Source organism: Nannobrachium achirus (assembly GCF_963921795.1).
Source record: "Nannobrachium achirus genome assembly, chromosome: 17".
NCBI lineage: Eukaryota > Metazoa > Chordata > Actinopteri > Myctophiformes > Myctophidae > Nannobrachium > Nannobrachium achirus.
The window spans coordinates 57,448,655-57,468,654 of record NC_137824.1 but is presented as its reverse complement, the minus strand read 5'-3'; the positions used below and the strand labels follow the sequence as shown (position 1 = coordinate 57,468,654).

The 20,000-nt window shown below is 45.5% G+C and overlaps 1 protein-coding gene across 1 annotated transcript in view; it reads right to left on the bottom strand.

The window, feature by feature from the left end:
- The window catches only part of slit3 (slit homolog 3), a gene marked incomplete at both ends in the record, with an annotated part of 393,381 nt that overhangs the window by 62,288 nt on the left and 311,093 nt on the right, over nt 1–20,000 (bottom strand). The window contains 5 exons of the mRNA XM_080746832.1: nt 1,464–1,596; nt 6,444–6,607; nt 8,517–8,660; nt 10,256–10,399; nt 15,372–15,446. Coding sequence (XP_080602958.1) covers nt 1,464–1,596; nt 6,444–6,607; nt 8,517–8,660; nt 10,256–10,399; nt 15,372–15,446 — 660 coding nt within the window. The remainder of the gene's footprint in view (nt 1–1,463; nt 1,597–6,443; nt 6,608–8,516; nt 8,661–10,255; nt 10,400–15,371; nt 15,447–20,000) is intronic.

The following is a 20,000-nucleotide window of genomic DNA, read 5'->3' as shown; positions in this document are numbered from 1 at the left end:
ACAGCCTTGTATGATGAAGCAGGGCTTTGCTTTGTGAAAAAAATTACAAATTTGAAACTTGGAGATACAAGGTTTCTGCCCGACAGTGACGATTTACTTTGTTCGCCGCCCAGCCCCCAAAGTGGAACGAAGGCCGACATTTTATTTGTAATTTTTTCCTAATGGCCGGCCTGGACCGGCCGGGAATGAAGCCGGTCGGGAGTTGTCCCGCTTTTCCCAATGGCCAGCACGTCCCTGGATTGTAGCCATGCTGCCCTACCGACTGAGCTAGTGAAACCTGGCTGACCAAACACTCTTTTTTAGTGTTTTTATCTTTGACAAAGTGGATACTAACGCAACGTGGACACTGCCGCGGTAAAGTCCCTTTGAGCCGCATACGGACGCAGAAGCAAAATGTACTATTCTGTCCATAACGGCACATAACTCGGTTATGAGTCGGCTGATCCATCGTTCGCACCGATCGTCGCGGCCACTCGCTCGCTGCCGCTCACTCTGCGGCGTCTCCCGGGGCTCATCGGCGGCTCAGATGATGCGGCTCCGTCGTGGATAGTGCCACTGGGCATACCTGAAGCGCCCCTACTTGAAGCAGTAGTGCAGGGACGTGCTGGCCATTGGGAAAAAGCGGGACAACTCCCGAACGGCCGGTTCATTCCCGGACGGTCCAGGCCGGCCATTAGGACAAAATTAAAAATAAAATATCGGCCTTCGTTCCATTTTGGGGGCTGGGCGGCCAACAAAGTAAATCGTCACTGTCGGGCAGAAACCTGGTATCTCCAAGTTTCAAATTTGTAGATTTTTTTTTCGCAAAGCAAAGCCCTGCTTCATCACACAAGGCCGTCGCATAAAAGTAGTGAAAATCATTTTTAAAATGATAAATACAAAACAAATGGTTTTAGACATACAAGGTTTCCACCCAACAACGACGAAATATAGCTCATGTACAGTAATTGACCCATTGGCTTGTCACTTGTCATGATCTGAAATGGCAAATCTTTGAGTAGCAGCAGCGCTATAGAGAGAGATCTCTCTCTATAGCGTGCAATGAGGGCCTCTACAACTCTTTTTCCCGGGCTGAATCGGGGGCCCAGCACGTCCCTGCAGTAGGGTACTTGACAGGGCGTCAGGTATCTGACACCTTGGGGGTGAGAATGTGTTGGTGATTGCACTGTACTGTATGTGTGTGGCTGTGTACATGGCTGGCTGTGTGTGCGTGCATGCGTGCGTGCGTGTGGTGAATGTGTGGCCTCACGTCTAAAAGTGAATGTTTTGTTTGTGGAGGGGATGTGCAACGTGTGTGTGTGTGTACAATACATATGAATATTCTGAAAGTATAAGGTATGTGTGGGAGTGTATATGCATGTTTGTCAATATGTGCAGGTGTGCGCACAGTGCTGGCATGGCTGTGTGTGTGATTGTGAGTGTGAGTCTGAGTGCGTGAGCGTGTGCGTGTGCGTGCAGCTCACAGTTCGGTGGTGTCCTTGGGAATGCCCTTGGGGAGGGAGTGCAGGCCACGGTTGCTGCACCGCACCACCCCATCGGAGCACGTGCACACGTCAGGGCAGCGCGACGCAGGGAGACACCCGTTATCCTCTGTGCCTGGAGACACAGAAAGAGAGAGAGAGAGAGAGAGAAAGAGAGAGAGAAAGAGAGAGAGAGGGGATTGGAAGAGAGTGAGACAGAAAGGAGGGAACAAAAAAATAGACAAACAGATTGCGTCAGATTTCATTATGTTTCACGTACGCACTCAATTCAACATCCATCTACACTTGAGAAAGAATAACCCCTCCTTCATATCGACATAATGTCTCTCCCTCCCTATGGGATGGGTATCGTTCACCTTTGAATCGATATGATACCTTTTTCGATACCTGGGAATCGATACGATACCCTTTTCGAAACCATGGCCAGGGCGTCTAGTCGGCGCCCTGGCCAACTCGGGAACAATGTAAATAGGGGATGAATGCCCGCCCTTTAATGCAAACCCCATTATACCTGTTGTCATAGGATCTGTTTTGACCATTTGTTTGCGTGACTGCGTCCATTTTATGCCCATATGCCCATATATGGAGATCTCTGTATCTGCCCATATGCCCATATATGGAGATCTCAGTCTGTCCCTTTTATGCCCATATATCTGTCTGTGTCCCTTTTATGCCCAAAAAATTTGGAATTTTTACTCCACTACAATTATTAGAAAACTTTAACTTTAAACAATCGATAGTGATTAGTTACTTTGTACATTTCTGTTATAGATTACTAGCAGATTACTAGTTAGTTAAATACATTTGAAACCTGTGAAATGGGACATTCTGCATTTTCACTTATTATTTTAGGTACTTTAAGTACATTTTGATGTGAAATGCATTTAGAAGTGCACTAGGATCCTTCCAGCCACCAGCATGTGGTGCTACTCACAGACACAGGTCAATACTCAGCTGTCCTACGAGGCCCTGTGTGGAGTTTGTATGGCTGTCTCCACCTCAACTTCTTCAACACATATACTGTAAACTAGGGCATTCACGAATAGTAATTTTTAGTATTAGAATTATTCGACCTCAAAGTATTTGAATAGTCGAATATTCGACAGGACTGGCCAAACTGGCCAAACTGTCAAATATTAAGCAAGAGGCGAACAAAATAGCCGATCTACATGCTCACAACGCCTCGCGCTGCGAGGCGTTGTGAGCATGTAGATCGGCTATTCTTTTCACATTAAATGTAATACCTACAATTCCAAGTGCTTGTCAGGGTTGGGGTCCCCAGTTCAAATATGTTTATTTTGGTGTTAAACGGCATCAAAAGGTTTGAGAGAGGGGCATTGACAACTCATTCTTATGACTTCCTATCTAGCCAAGCTTTATAAACTATACATTCTTTAAAGAGAAAACAATAAAAATAAGCGAATATCCGACTTCGGTGAAAAACGTTGAATAGTGACTTTCATATTCGGATATTCGAATATTTGGTGAATGCCCTACTGTAAACCTGCATAACTCTTCTTTCAAGCTGGAGGCGGCGCGCGAAAACGCACGCACACACACACACACACACACACACACACACACACACACACACACACACACACACACACACACACACACACACACACACACACACACACACACACACACACACAAAAGAGGCTACGAGCATACAGTATGAGTGATTATAATCATGGTAATACGCTGATCGAGTTAACAGGGATCAGAGGCAAGCATGTTGATCTTGGCTGGAGACTCTGTCCATTGCCTTGACTGACACGCGCACACGCACGTGTGCACACACACACACGCGCGCACACACACACACACACACACACACACACACACACACACACACACACACACACACACACACACACACACACACACAGAGTGTAAAAGGTTGGCCTGATCTCCCAGATGTGAAACTAGCAGTGAGTTAAGACCCTAATGGAACAGAATGAAGACTGGACATTGAGCCAATGACAACACAGCTCCAACCTGTCTGTGTGTGTGTGTGTGTGTGTGTGTGTGTGTGTGTGTGTGTGTGTGTGTGTGTGTGTGTGTGTGTGTGTGTGTGTGTGTGTGCGCGCACACGCACGTTTGTGCTGCTGGTGTCGTGTTACAGTTGACTAGGCTGATTACACTCATTTTTTACATGTCCACCGAATGTGTGTGTGTGTGTGATCCTAGCATGTGCCTATGACACGCTAGCGTACATGACAGCTCCTCAGTACATTTAAGTGTGCATGTGAAAATCCCATGGCCACAGTGCACATGCTGAGGTGTAGTCAAGCATGTTAGTGTCTGTGTTGTGTTACCGCATTGGAGTATTTGTGTGTGTGGGCTCGCGCGCTCGCGCGCGCGCGCGCGCGTGTGTGTGTGTGTGTGTGTGTGTGTGTGTGTGTGTGTGTGTGTGTGTGTGTGTGTGTGTGTGTGTGTGTGTGTGTGTGTGTGTGTGTGTGGTGTGTTTGTCTGTGTGTGCACTTCTGTAGTTCATGGGGTGCTAAAGCCCTGGGCTGACTCAGGGGCGTCACAAGGGGGGGGGGGGAGTGGGACTGAGTTACCAGGGCCCAAAGGTGGAGGGGCAGGGGCCTGAAATTATTTTATACTTTAGCAGATATACAAGCTCACAGCAGTGTAGAAGTCGTGAAAATGTGTGAAAATCTTTGAACATATGTATTTTTTAAGGGAACGTTTGTAACTCAAATTTTGCTTCGGGGGGGGGGGTCCGTGGAGATGGGGGTCCGTGGCCAAATACATATCATTTTGGGGGGGTCCTTCACATCATGAAAAAGTTTGAGCACCACTGACATAGAAACATAGGTTTTAAAAAAAAAAAAACCTTCGAAGGATTTGAAATATTCAAAGACTTGCACAAATGTTCACGATTTTTCAAAAATAGCAGATCTACAAGCTCGCAGCGCGGCACTCGGTGCCGCGCTGTGAGCTTGTATATCTGCTGTGAATGAGACACAAACTTTCAGCGGCTGTCAACGATTTTGCCCGCATTTTTTGCGAGGGGCATGGGGAGCTCAATATGTTATTTAACCTTCATAGTTGACAAAACCACTGAGAAACGGACCTTTGCTCTCCACGGTCACAGAAGTATCGGATTCGACCCAACTAAGAGGGTAAATCTCATCAAATGGTGGTCCTTGGCTCAAATGCCGAATAAACAATGGAGCTAGATATGTAGGGCTGTCACAATTATTACATAATCGTCTAATCGCGATTCTTTTTCATAATCGCGATTATCTTTCACAATCTTCATAATCGTGAATGTTGAAAATGTTTCATATATATTCTTTTTAAAGTAAAAAATTGTGGAAATAGCAGATCTACAAGCTCACAACGCGTCGCATCGCGACGCGTTGTGAGCTTGTAGATCGGCTATTTCCACTATCAATGTTATTTTTTAAGTAGAAAGTTGTCAAATATGTCCATAATTTATTTGTATATTTAGGTTATGTGTCATATCTACCATGTGCAACTTCAAAGCCTAAAAGCCAAACAGAAATGTAATTATCAACGACAAAAACACAATTAAATCGTTAATCGCCAATTATTTGAGTGACAATTAATCGTCATGTAAAATGTCATATCGTGACAGCCCTATAGATATGAAAAAGGGTTGAAACCCAGTGGAACAGACAGCGGAAACAAAGGCAAAAGGCACAGAGAGGGAGAACAGAGCCAGACTGCCTGATCATCTGCGGCCGTCAAACTCCACGGCCTCGCCGACAGCTAGCTGCCGTCGCCGGGCATGGCATTGTCGTGGTAACGGCAACATCACCGTGGAAACCACCGCGGAGTGATGTCATCCGAGGCGGTCGGCTGGTTAACGATCCCACTGTCCTCACGATACCCTTCAGACACTGTGTGCGTGTGTGTGTGCGTGTGCGTGTGAGTGTGTGTGTGTGTGTGTGTGTGTGCGCGCGTGCGTGCGTGTGCGTGCGTGTCCGCGTGCGTGATAGAGATGTTCTCTAAGCTCACAGCTGTACTGTATCACAACATATCACATTGCAGACCAGTATCCAGGGACGTGCTGGGCCCCTGATTCAGCCCGAGAAAAAGAGTTGGAGGCCCTCATTGCGCGCTATAGAGAGAGATCTCTCTCTATAGCGCTGCTGCTACTCAAAGATTTGCCATTTCAGATCATGACAAGTGGCCAATTACATGAGTTATATTTCGTCGTTGTTGGGTGGAAACCTTGTATGTATGTATTTATCATTTTAAAAATGATTTAAACTAGTGAAAACAGCCAATCTACAAGCACACAACCCCTCGCACCGCGAGGTGTTGTGTGCTTGTAGATCTGCTGTTTTCACTACTTTTGTGCGACGGCCTTGTATGAAGCAGGGCTTTGCTTTGCGAAAAAAGTACAAATTTGAAACTTGGAGATACAAGGTTTCTGCCTGACAGTGACGATTTACTTTGTTGGCCGCCCAGCCCCCAAAATGGAACAAAGGACGATATTTTATTAATTTTAACCCAAACCGGGCAGGAATGAACCGGCCGTTCGGGAGTTGTCCCGCTTTTCCCAATGGCCAGCACGTCCCTGACAGTATCTCTTCACTTCTCTCTCTCTCTGTGTTTGTGTGTGTGTGTGTGTGTGTGTGTGTGTGTGTGTGTGTGTGTGTGTGTGTGTGTGTGTGTGTGTGTGTGTGTGTGTGTGTGTGTGTGTGTGTGTGTGTCTGTTCGCCCCAATGCCAACTCTTCCCTCACACATGTCTATGATTTTTCATGTTGCCATATTGTAACTGTTTTAGAAAAGCAATAAGCCACGCAAGGTATGTGGTTACCTGTATTTTATAACGGCTGAGAGGGTTGGAGACACTCGGCTTTGCCTCGTATCTCACCTCGCCTCTCAGCCGTTATAAAATACGAGGTAACCACATGCCTCTTGTGGCTTATTGCTTCGATCTAAATGGGACACAGAGATGGAGGTCTTGGTCTTACCGTCGCAGGTGAAGTCGGGCGCGGCCACGTCCTGGATGGGGATCTCCTTGAGGAAGGCGGGTTTCTGGCAGCGCGGGTTCCCGCTCACCACGCGGGTCCTCTTCAGCCACTGGCCCAGCCACGCCAGGTGGCAGTCACACACGTAGGGGTTGGACAGCAGGTTGCTGCAAGGGAGCAGGGACGTGCAGAGGATGTTAGAGAGGCAGGGGCTGACATTTCTAAAAAGGGCCTTTTGGTGGAAATATCGAAAATAGCAGACCTCCAAGCTCACAACGCGTCGTGCTGCGGCGCGTTGTTGCACTGCAATGCGTTGTGAGCTCGTGCAGCATATACTCTTCGACACAAAATGTAAAATCTTTGAAAATAAGGCTTAAAGGAGTAGTTCACCCCCAAAATGATTTTTTTTCCCTATTGATTCTCCATGCCATGGAGACTTCGAGTTCTATAATATTTTTTATTTTATTTGTCGCATTCCTAAGACAAAAAAAAAATATTATAGTAAATTTACCCCCATTGATTCTGAATGGGGACCCAAATGCATGGGCCTGGATGGGGACCCAAATACAAGGCACTGGATGGGGACCCAAATGCATTTGGGTGAGAATCAATGGGGGTAAATTTACTTGATCCCTGACCCTAAATTTACCCCCATTGATTCTGACCCAAATGCATTTGGCTCCCAATCCCCAGGGCCTTATTTCGGTCCCCATCCAGAATCAATGGGGGTAAATTTACTATAATCTTTTTTTTTTTTCTTTTTTTGTCTTAGGAATGCGACAAATACAAAAAATATATTATTGAACTCAAGTCTCCATGGCATGACTAATCAATAGAAAACATGTCATTTTGGGGGTGAACTACTCCTTTAAGTGGTTATTTTTACAATGTCGAAAGAATGGCATGGCTTCAATCACACATGCTGCTGCACAGTGAAGAGTGGAACCTCGTTCTCCTCCTTATTTGTGCGTGCGTGCGTGCTTGCTTGCTTGCTTGCGTGCGTGCGTGCGTGCGTGCGTGCTTGCTTGCGTGCGTGCGCATCACAGATAGGGGACAGATCATTTCCGTTCTTCTTTGTAATGAGTTGACCTCGGTGTGAAGCAATACACTCCAGCCATAATGCCTTCCTTCCTTTCCCAAACGTGTTAATCTTTTAATTATACGGACGCCGTCCTCTGAAACAACACTTCGCCCAACAGGTTCGGGGGGAGAGAGAGAGAGAGACGCCGGAAATGTGAGAAACAAGTGGAGAGAGAGAAAGAAAAACAAGAAAGTTGTTCTTACACTATATAACAAAATAACAACAGGTAATTGCGACCGTAGGGCACATTTAGTATGGAAACCTGCAGATCATGACTGTCCGTCCGTGAGTCACACCTCATGTCACGCTCCATACAGTATATGGCCAAGATCCCTGAAGTCATCACCCATATATGGACATATAGTGATAACCAGTGTGGTTGTCGCGATGCGAGTCACACTTGCAAGTAAATTCCGTCCTTGTCTGTCTGTCTGTCTGTCTGTCTGTCTGTCTGTCTGTCTGTCTGTCTGTCTGTCTGTCTGTCTGTCTGTCTGTCTGTCTGTCTGTCTGTCTGTCTGTCTGTCTGTCTGTCTGTCTCTCTCTCTCTCTCTCTCTCTCTCTCTCTCTCTCTCTCTCTCTCTCTCTCTCATTATGGCAGCAGGTGTGCACATCTCTGCTAAAGTAATACATTTGTTCTTAGGGCGGGTGAACAAGCTGGCGTGCGTGCGTGCGTGCGTGCGTGCGTGCGTGCGTGCGTGCGTGCCTGCCTGCCTGCCTGCCTGCCTGCGTGCGTGTGTGCGTGCGTGCGTGTGCTTGTTTGCACACACGCACGCAGGCACAGATGCTGAAATGCAGCTCTGATGACAACAGAACAATCCCGAACAAAAGTAGTTGATAATGACAGAGAGCATCTGTGAGCAGCATAGAGCCAGAAAGCAATGCAAGCGTGCGTGCGTGCGTGCGTGCGTGCGTGCGTGCGTGTGTGTGTGCGTGCGTGCATGCGTGCATGTGTTCTTGGTACAGAGGGAGTGAGGCATCATAAGAGAATGTCTTACATGGTGGAGAGGGAGTGCAGAGTAGAGAAGGCTGCTGGGGCGATGGTGGAGATCCGGTTGTCGTACAGAGAGAGGAGACGCACCGAGCTCAGACCCGTGAACGTGCTGTTGTCAATGCAACTGATCTGGTTGCTACGCAGCATCCTGGAGACACACACACACACACACACACACACACACACACGCACACACACACGCACACACACACACACACACACACACACGCGCACACACACACACACACACACACACACACACACACACGCGCACACACACACACACACACACACACACACACACACTCACACTCACACACACACACACACACACACACACACACACACACACGCACACACACACACACACACACACACACAACAACTGTTAAATGAATTAAAATACGACAATGATGCAAATATTTTTTTTTCAGACACCCACCTCTACAAATATTATCACTACCACTTGACTGAAAAAGTACCACTTAGAGCAGGGGTTTTCAAAGTAGGTGACAGGGCACCCTGGGGTGCCGTGACGGCAGTCCATGCAGGGGTGATAATTTGATAATATTTTGAATTTATTTGGACACTTAAAATATATTTAGTATCATTTTAAACTTGAAGTACAACGTTATTTTCAGTCAATTCTAACCAATATGGCTGTTATCTCAACGTTTTCCTCATAACCTAATCGCTAAAATATGCTATAAATATAAGGTGCTGGGAGTGAAAATTATGAATATAATGTAGGGGTGCCCTGGAAGAAGAAAATATTTATAGGGTTGCCCTGGGCCAAAAAAGTTTGGGAACCCCTGACTTAGAGAATAAACTATAAGATAAAATAAAACCAGATCAAGAGGAGAAGGGATCGATTCAAACCAGACCCCGTATGACAACAGACAGTCACGCTAATATGACATTAGCCTTTGACAGAGAAGACATATGGGACCCAGCTAACCGAGTTAGTTAGCATTAGCTATCTCTGGGACATGCTAACCCAGTTAGCATGGCTATTACTGGAGCAAGGGAGCCCCTTAATTCAATACAGGCAGAGCCATGATAGCATTACCTAGTCATTAGCTAGCATAGACAGAGATCATAGCATTAGGCAGTCATTATAGCTGGCATATACAGATACTGTATGATACCATTAGCATGTTATTTGGACAGAAAAGCCAGTGCTTTCTTAGGCTACAGTTTGTTATCCTTAAATTGTTACCCTAAAACATTGACCTGCTACAATGCAGTGGCAATGTACACTTAAAAAATGTCAAGTGTCCAAATAAATTCCAAATATTAGCAAATGATCTCGCGGCACCCCTGGACTGCCGTCACGGCACCCCAGGGTGCCCCGTCACCCACTTTGAAAACCCCTGCCCTACAGTACAGTAAAGGTGAGGCACACAGAACATTAATCTTTAGTCCAGTCAGTCCTCTGAACATGTATGGTACAGTACAGTATGTACGGTACAGTACAGTATGTACGGTACAGTACAGTATGTATGGTACAGTACAGTATGTATGGTACGTACAGTACAGTATGTATGGTACAGTATGTATGGTACAGTACAGTACAGTATGTATGGTACAGTACAGTATGTATGGTACGTACAGTATGTATGGTACAATACAGTATGTATGGTACAGTACAGTACAGTACAGTACGGTACAGTACAGTATGTATGGTACAGAACAGTATGTATGGTACAGTACAGTATGTACGGTACAGAAGGTTGTACTCACAGAGTCTTCAGTCCAGTCAGTCCTCTGAACATGCGTCCCTGCAGTCCCGTCAGTTTGTTCCCGGTAAGCAGCAGCTCCAGGATTCCTCCGGCGCCGTCGAACGCACCCTCTCGGATGTCCCGCAGCTTGTTGTTACTCAGGTTGCTGCAGAGAGATAGATGGGAATGTGTAAATCAATCAATAACGTTTTTTTATTTTTTTTATTTTTTTTATTGCTTAGAACATTTTGGGAAAATATCAGTCACTCAAAACATAGCTAATCTGTGGTCTAGGACCCTCCAAAATCGGTATCGGACCCAAAGCTACCGTTGTTTACTTGTTTCCTTGTTGAGATTGGCACATTTCCTGGAGCAAGCTGCCCAGATCACACACGTGTCTTCTTATTCTTTCACTCTCAAAAAGCACCTGCAACGAGTGCATTTGAAACTACATTGCAGTGCACATCATGGGGAGATCACTGCTTGCCTCCTGTGAATTGTTTTATTGTCATTTTTGTTTATTTTCTGTTTGTTTCATTGCTGAGTGAGGTCAGCAGACAAAGTGACGTGAGTGAGATGAAAAAACATGGGTGAAATGTGCCAATCTCAACAGGATCGGTATAGGGTAGACCTATCGGTCAGGCTCAATTGTAATGGATCCACAAAACATACTGTGCTGCATGCACAAACGCATGCACACGCACGTATTCATGCCTACTACATTTTTTGGGGTAAAATTCTTTTTTTGAAAAAAAAAGTTTTTGAAAAAAAAAAAAAAAATCGGGGGCCCCCCTCCCCCTGAGGCCCCTGGGCGCGTGCCCACCCTTGCCCAATGGTAAGTCCGGCCCTGCCCACACTCACGCACTGTCCCGAATTAATTGTGGGTATTAATCATGTTCCCCAGCTAATAACGGCTAACTACACTGCCTTTCATCTTTGTCTTGTACAATAGATGTCCTGATATGAAACCCGTGGTCACACACAACAGCTAAGAAGATAATGATCACACACACACATACACACACACACACACACACACACACACATACACACACACACACACACACACACACACACACACACACACACACACACACACACACACACACACATACACACACATACACACACACACACACACACACACACACACACACACACACACACACACACACACACACACACACACACACACACACACGCGCGCGCGCACGCACACACACACACACACACACACACACACACACGCACATACGCTTGCACACATACAAATATAATGAAAATGAGACGTGAGTCTGCTCAGACAATACGTTGAGACCGTAATTGTCGCAGCTATACTGTAATTTGAAGTCGTGCCTATTAGCTTCTGCTGCCTGTTATCAGATGGGAGAGGAGAGGAGAGGAGAGGAGAGGAGAGGAGAGGAGAGGAGAGGAATTGAGAACAGGGGCGTCACATGGGGGGGGGGGGGGGGGGGGCTGAGTTACCAGGGCCCAAGGTGGAGGGGCCTGGAATTATTTTATACTTTAGCTATTGAAAAATCGCAGATATACAAGCTCACAGCGCGGCACCAATGTGTGCAAATCTTTGAATATATGTAATTTTTAAGCGAACATCTGTAACTAAAATGTTGCTTCTGGGTGGTCCCTGCCTGGAACTAAATATTTTGAGATGGGGGTCCGTGGCCAAATACATATCATTTTGGGGGTAAAACCTTAAGATTTAAAATATTCAAAGACGTGCACAAATGTTCACGATTTTTTCAAAAATAGCAGATCTACAAGCTAGATATAGATATACAAGCTGTGAGCTTGTATATCTGCTATTTTTTCAATAGTTAAAGTATACCCAGGGCCCAGAATTTGGTGCGACGCCCCTGATTGAGAAAGCCTAGGTAAATTGAAATAGGCTCTGGTCAATCTATGCCCGTCGGTGACACTGTTAGATGGTTAGCAATTTCCTCGTCAATAAATCAGCCGACGTTCTCGGCTCCATATCCTTCTGCCTCGCCTCGACGCAAACATCCCACGCACTCGCAAAAGACATGCACACATTGCACATGCACACACACACACACACACACACGCAAATATGCACACAATAAGAACGCTGTAGATAAGGACTGTAAATCTGAAGTGAAGGCCCATCTTCCATTTCAATTTAATTTTCCCTCCCTCCCTCCCTCCATCTCTCCCTCCCTCCCTCCCTCCCTCTCTCTCTCCCTCAATCTCTGCACCTACTGTCTTCAGGGGCGTCACAAGGGGGGGGGGGGAAGTGGGACTGAGTTACCAGGGCCCAAGGTGGAGGGGCCTGGAATTATTTTATACTTTAGCTATTGAAAAATAGCAGATATACAAGCTCACAGCGCGGCACCGAGTGCCGCGCTGCGAGCTTGTAGATCTGCTATTTTTGAAAAGTTGTGAAAATGTGTGCAAATCTTTGAATATGTTATGTATTTTTTAAGTGAACATTTGTAACTCAAATTTTGCTTCTGGGGGGTCCCTGGAACTAAATATTTTGAGATGGGGGTCCGTGGCCAAATACATTTTAGGGGTCCTTCACATGAAAAGGTTTGAGCACCACTGACACAGAAACATAAGTTTTTCAAAAAACCTTAGAAGGATTTGAAATATTAGACTTTTGAATTTTTTTCAAAAATAGCAGATCTACAAGCTCGCAGCGCCGCACCGAGTGCCGCGCTGCGAGCTTGTATATCTGCCATTTTTCAATAGTTAAAGCACAAAATGTGAGTGAATCCTTGAACCCAGGGCCCAGAATTTGGTTGGACACCCCTGGTTCCTTCCATCCTTCTTCTCCTGCCTCGTGTACGTCTTCCTCCACTGCATTCCGTCCCGTTAATTTCCCTTTTCCCACCCTTTTCCGCCTTCCCCCCCGTCCCAAATGTCCCTTGTGTTTATGCCATCCAATTTACAATTCAAGCATTATCCAGAGCGACTTACAAAGTGCAAGATGGGTGAATAATCCATACTGTCTGCATGTGTCCATACTGTGAACAATATTGGTAACAGATATGGCCGAGATTGAATATTATCAGCAAACCAGCGTTTATCTGCCCTGGGAGAGGGGAGTGATGAAGGTTTTGGGTCTGAGAGGGTACATCTCATCACATGGAGGTCCGTGGCTCAAATGAATAATGGACCTTGATATGAAAAAGGTTGAAAACCACTGCTCTGTGATGGCAATAGGGCAGGGGTCTTCAACGTTTTCAGGCCGGGGACCCCCAAACTAATGGGGAGATGGAGCAGGGACCCCCTACCACCTCGTAGGGTGGGGGGGTCGGGGCTACGACATATTTTTTATTTTAAACATGTACAAGTTACAGCGAGCAGGGTGGGCCATACCACTAACATTTCTAAACATACTACTTATTAACAGAGAACAAATGTCAATAATATCAACAATCTGTCGATTGCATAGTAATCATGTATTCAAGCTATTCAAAATGGATAGAATCATGATTTATTTTTTAACATAAATGTGGAAAATGGCCAAAAAAAAAAAGAAAGATTTTTTTTTTTTTTTTTATCTTTTTTTTATTTATTTTTTATCAAGCAATAATTTCGCGGACCCCTTGCAGTACCTCCGCGGACCCCCTAGGGGTTGCGGACCCCCTGTTGAAGACCCCTGCAATAGGGAGTTCATATCATATATGCAATGTAGAGGTAAATACATTTATCGTCACTGTCTGGGCAAAACCTCTTAACTCATACCTCACGATCCCCGTAGAGACCGTAGATTTCCCGCTGTACCGCGCTGCCATGCCCGTAGAGCCCGTAAAGTTTAATTAGCTTTAATCATTATGAAAGGATTAAAAGTATTAGCGCAGATTTTCGCTGATTCTGGCTCTTTAGGCCCGCCCCCCTAACTGTATCCGGTCATTTCCGGTCTGGACCGGATCCAGCTTTCCGTATCCAGTCTGAGCCTGGGCCATAGTCCCGCCTCCATTGGTTTACAGTGTAACAAAAGAGAAAGCTACTCGGCGATGGAACGCTCGTTTTTCAATCGGATTTTTGCGTTTGGAAACTTTGATCCAGTCTCTACACGCCTGGATTATGATCCCCGCACATATCGTGCGTTTTGTGCGCGAACGTGTCCACGTGTTACCATAGCGCACAGTTGGCTTTTTTCAATGCTTTTTCATGTAAACACTGGCTGATAAGCAGAGATACAGCGTGGCAACGGATATGTCTTTTTCAATGGGGTTTTTTGTATTCGAAAGCTTGTCACCGAGTCTACACGTCTACTAGATGAGTCGCGCACAGATTGTGCACGATGCGTGCGCGTGCCCACGCTAAAAGGTAAGGACAATTTGGCAGCTGCTTACTACAGCTATGTTTAAAATGGCAGAGAAAAAGTTAACTCCATTTGTGAGGTTTTAGATTTTTTTTGCATAAATCAGGGCTATTGAACACCCTTTACATGTGAGTGTTGATTAAAATAATATTGAACCAATGGAAAGTAGTAAAAAGTGCTTGGGACAAAACCTCCTAACTCCACACTTTCTGCCAAACCAGCTAACTCAACCCGTTTGGCCAACTCTTTTTTTTTCTTTTCATAAATATGTGCTATTGAACACCCTTTATGTCTGTGTGTTGGTTAAAATAATATTGAACCAATGAAAAGTAGTAAAAAAGTAACCTGACTTTCGTCAGATGGTGGCAGTAGTGCGCTACCGCTCTACTTTACCATCTGAGCTCTCTCGGTGGGAGTTGATAACACTCGTAAAGCCCCGGGCCGGACCAATCAGCGGCAGCTACGGGCGGGCTCTGAGCGGCTCTGAGCCAATAGAGTCTGATTGCAGACCACGTGGATGCAGACAGGCCAATATGAGTGGTTGGAGTTGGCACTCCCAGACTTTGATAGAGAGACGGCCACATCCAATCACCTGCTAAAGAAATTCAAAAAATGGCCCGCCCCTTACATCGAGTCTGCCCGAGAGAGCCCAGATGTAAGGCAGAGCGTTACGCACTGCTGCAACTATCTGGCGCAGTCAGGTTAGTAAAAAAGTGCTTCGGTCAAAACCTCCTAACTCCACTTGAGCTCATTTTCCCGAAAATGAACATTTTGGAGTTAGGAGGTTTCACCCCGACAGCAGAAATATAGTATAGAATATACATACATCTTCCGCAGGTTGGGCAGCTTCTTAAAGGTTCCCGTAGCCTCCAGCAACGTGAGCTCATTGTCATTCAGACGCCTGGGGGGAGAGACAGACAGAGAGAGGGAGGAGGGGGGGGGGGGGGGGGGGGAGAGACAGACAGAGAGAGGGAGGGGGGGGGTGGAGAGAGGGAGAGATGTATGTTGAAAGGGCTGGAGACTTACACTCTTCCATAGATCACGTCTCTTAAAAACAATGGGTGAAAATAACTGGCAAATCCCCGGAAAAACGTCCTCTCTTAAGCCCTTTGCACACAGGCGCGTTTAACCGCACGGATAAAACGGACAATATAATTTTTTGAAAAGAAAACAAAGATTCTCTATGACCTCATGCACACCGGCTCCGAATTAGCCGTGCGACGAGTGGCTGCCGCCGTGCGTTTTTTTCTCGATCGAAACCAGTTCGCATGCGGTAAAAAACTCATCACTCCTTTTATGACTCCTTTTTGGATCCGCAGCGCCGATTCTGCACAGCATTGCACACCAAATCCAATGCGTTTTATTCATGCAGCAAACCAAAAAAAACGCAACTGTCCTGTGTGCAAAGGGCTTTACTCTCTCACTTGCACGCAGTGGTGTAAAGTAACTAAGTACATTTTCTTCTCACTTAGTGCCAAACGACTTTCAGATCAACTATCTCACTATGGACTTCCCTGCCAAACGACTTAAATCGACTTTTACATAGAAAAAAAAAAAAAAAAAAGATTTGTGCACTATAAATTATATGGAAGTCTATGGAGATTTATGGCAGGGAAAACCCAAAGAAGGCATATTTAATTGGCAGTAAACGAGTTAAGTCCAGTTTTGAGGTATTTGTACTTTACTTGAGTATTTTCAATTTCCAATACTTTTACTTCTACATCTCAGATCAAAATTTTGTACTTTTACTCCACTACATTTATTTGAACACTTTAGCTACTCGTTACTTTGCTGATATACATCCCACAACCTTTATTAGAATCGCCCCAAAAAATAGTGTGTTGGTTTGTCCATTGGTCCATCTGTAACTCCACGTTCAGCAGTTGCTCAATTGTCTAAAAAACATAATACAAAAATCAATAACGCATGTGCCTTGCCCAACATCAACTTCATCACCTTCAGATGTGTCTCTACTTCTCATATAATGCCAAAATGTTAAAAAAATTTTGTTTGCATATGCACAAGCCATAGTTGACCGACGAAGCGATTCACGTCACAAATGGGCGTAAACAAACACTGCCAGAGATGCAGAGATGGAGCGAGGGGGGGGCAGTTGAGAGAGCAACGGCACAGTATAACATATGATAGGAATAGCGTGCTTCAAACCTTCTACTTTACCCTTTCTGACTTTCCTGCAATGACAACCTTAATGCAGCTAGCAACAAAGGACCTATCTAATTTCGTCATGTGCCCACATGTGTCATAATTAATCCCACAATAACTGTTCCACTCTGTCTGTCTGTGTTTTATCATAATCACTCGGAGCCGTGTTGGAAACGGTCGCATTTCCCTCGGAACACTTCGGAACACGGGACTGTAATCATCATGTGTATAACCCAAGAGGACATGTTAGGACCCGTACTGTGTGTGTGACGTGTGTGTACTTTCTGCTTGGCAAACTATAAAGCAAGCAAGCAATCACTCAATGTGTGTGTGTGCGCTGGCGTGCGCCGCTGCACTGACGCGAGATACGAGAGAGAGAGAGAGAGAGAGACAGACACGAGAGAGAGAGACGAGCGGGAGCAACCTTAATACCTATTTAATTTTGTCCACGGGTTTTCGAATTGTCACCAGATCTTCTATAGTTTTGTTTTCCTATTGCAAAGTGCTCCAACTCTTCAATCGATCAGTCTATACAACAACACCCCTTAAGCTGGCCATACACTAACAGATAATCTTGCCCGACTGAAGGATCTACAGGATCATTTTTTTCAGATTCTCTGACCAGATTATCTAAACGGGCTCACACTTGCCGTTTTGAAAAGTCGGGCGCTCCGCACGCTACGGGATTCTATTCAGATTGAGTCGGGCCTGAACAAAGCAATAATACATAATATAATGATCAATACAAAATGTCACGGGGACTGTTCGCCTTGCAACACACACACACACGCACGCACACACAAACACATTAACGTGTTATCCACACAACACACCATCGCATCGCTTCGCGCAATGGAGGGGAAAAAAAAACGCTTCAATAAGGAATTTGTGTCCCATTTTGAAGATAATATGAGTTCACTTTGACACGTTTGTTTCATGTCCATCCATGCCTCTGTTCAACTCTGACTTTCACCCTCTCTCTCCGCTGCTAAACTGGTCAAGTGCTGCGTGCCGAGTGCTTCTCATGGAGCCTGATTTATGATTAGTCGTATGACTGTGTGGCGCACAGAACATTAGATTTCCAAGATCAAACTGTGTCGCTCCGCGCCACGTTGGAGGGTTTGTAGATCAGGCAGTGGGCGTGTACTTGCAAGAGCAAAGCGAGATGTGTCAGACAGTCACTCGTGTGCTGTTGGAACTGGGAACGCGACTATTTCTGCTGATATAAAACAAACCTGTATTGCGTTTTAATTCCCATCGCAAGCAGTCATGATACAACCTGGGCGGATGGATGTGGACGGTATGAAAAGTGTGTCTGCGTGCGCGCGCGTGTGCATGTATGTGTGTGTGTGAGAGAGAGAGGGAGAGATGGAGAGAGAAAAGAGAGAGAGAGATCTGTCGACCAGCAGCTGTCTTTCTCTCGGTCACCCGCTGCTGTTCCAGACGAGTAGGGATCCCAGAAACTCCTTTGAATTACTACACATGATCATTCAAACATGCTTTCCCCTTTCTCTCATAACTTGCCTGTCATCATAACACAAGTGCTTCAAAACAGATTCATGCAACCTTGAATATATTTGTCTGTTTCTTTAATTTGACGACACTGTATACTACTAAGAACACACTGTCACCCATCATTCCATGTTCTACAACAACCTCATAATTTGCCTTTCCTACTACACTACACATCCCATGCCACCTAAACAAACGCACAGGGGGTGCTTTTTTCTATCTTATTATAACCCACCCAGCCAAAACAGAGCAGGCCACCCTGTACCTGAGGGGTTGTAATTCTGAAACTATTGTATAAATCTTACAGACTCAAGCCCCGCAGGGGGCTTTCTTCTAGTTATAATATTATAAAACATACATAAACACTTTAGCCCCATTTTTATACCTTGGCTGTTTGAAAATAGCCAATCTACAAGCTCACAACGCGTCGCATCGTGACGCGTTGATCTGCTGTTTTGAAAATCTGCTGTTTTGAAAATCTGCTATTTTCAAAAAATGTTGTACTTTTACTTTTGGTACTTTAAGTACATTTTGATGTCAACACTTTCACACTTTTATTCAAGTAGATTTCGAATTCCGGACTTTTACTTGTAACGGCGTGTTTCTATATTGCAATTTTGATACTTTTACTTAAGTAAAACCTCTGAGTACTTTTTCCACCACTGCTTGCACGCACACACGCACGCACGCACACACACATTCACACACGCACGCACGCACACACACACACACACACACACACACACAAAACGGAGAGACAGAAAAGAGGAGAGGAGGGGGAATGAGCGTTTGAAGGTTAATAGGCCTTCAGTGACTTGTGAGGTATGAGCACAGCAGAGGTATAAGAATGGAGAGGAGAGACCAGGGAGGGGGGGGGGGGGGGGCAGGGACGTGCAGAGAATGTTAGAGAGGCAGGGGCTGACATTTCTAAAAGGGCCTTTTGTGGAAATATCGAAAATAGCAGACCTCCAAGCTCACAATGTGTTGCATCGCGACGCATTGTGAGCTTGGAGGTCAGCTATTTTCGGTGCGTTATACCACGCTGAATTAAGCATAATCAAGTCAATACAAGAGATGTGATGTAACGGCATGGATTTCTACACAGAGAGGGCTATTCTTTCAACATAAGATGCTAATTCAAGTTCAGGAGAGTTTGGACAAGGCAAATTCTCTTGAATGCTGCCTTCAGGTATGGCATGGAAAGAGGGCATTTGCATTTCTTTCGCCATAGTAAAAACTGCAATCGTGTTCTGGAGAGGGCACTTTTTAACAGATCAAGCCCCCTTTGATGTCTATGTGTGCACGTGCCTGGGGGGGGGGGGGGGGGTGTTTACAAGAGAAGAGGGGAAGAGAAGAAAGGCAGACAAAAGAGAAAGGGAAGAGGAGCGACGGAGCAGAGGTATGGCTGGCAGGGGCGTCACAAGGGGTAGGAAAGTGGGACTGAGTTACCAGGGCCCAAGGTGGAGGGGGCCCTAGTAACTTTAGCTATTGAAAAATAGCAGATATACAAGCTCACAGCGCGGCACCGAGTGCCGCGCGGCGAGCTTGTAGATCTGCTATTTTTGAAAAAAGTCGTGAAAATGTGTGCAAATCTTTGAACATATGTATTTTTTTAAGCGAACATTTGTAACTCAAATTTAGCTTCTGGGGGTCCCTGGAACTAAATATTTTGAGATCGGGGTCCGTGGCCAAATACATATCATCTTGGGGGGTCCTTGACATAGGTTTCTTGCACACATTTTCACGATTTTTCTAAAATAGCAGATCTACAAGCTCGCGT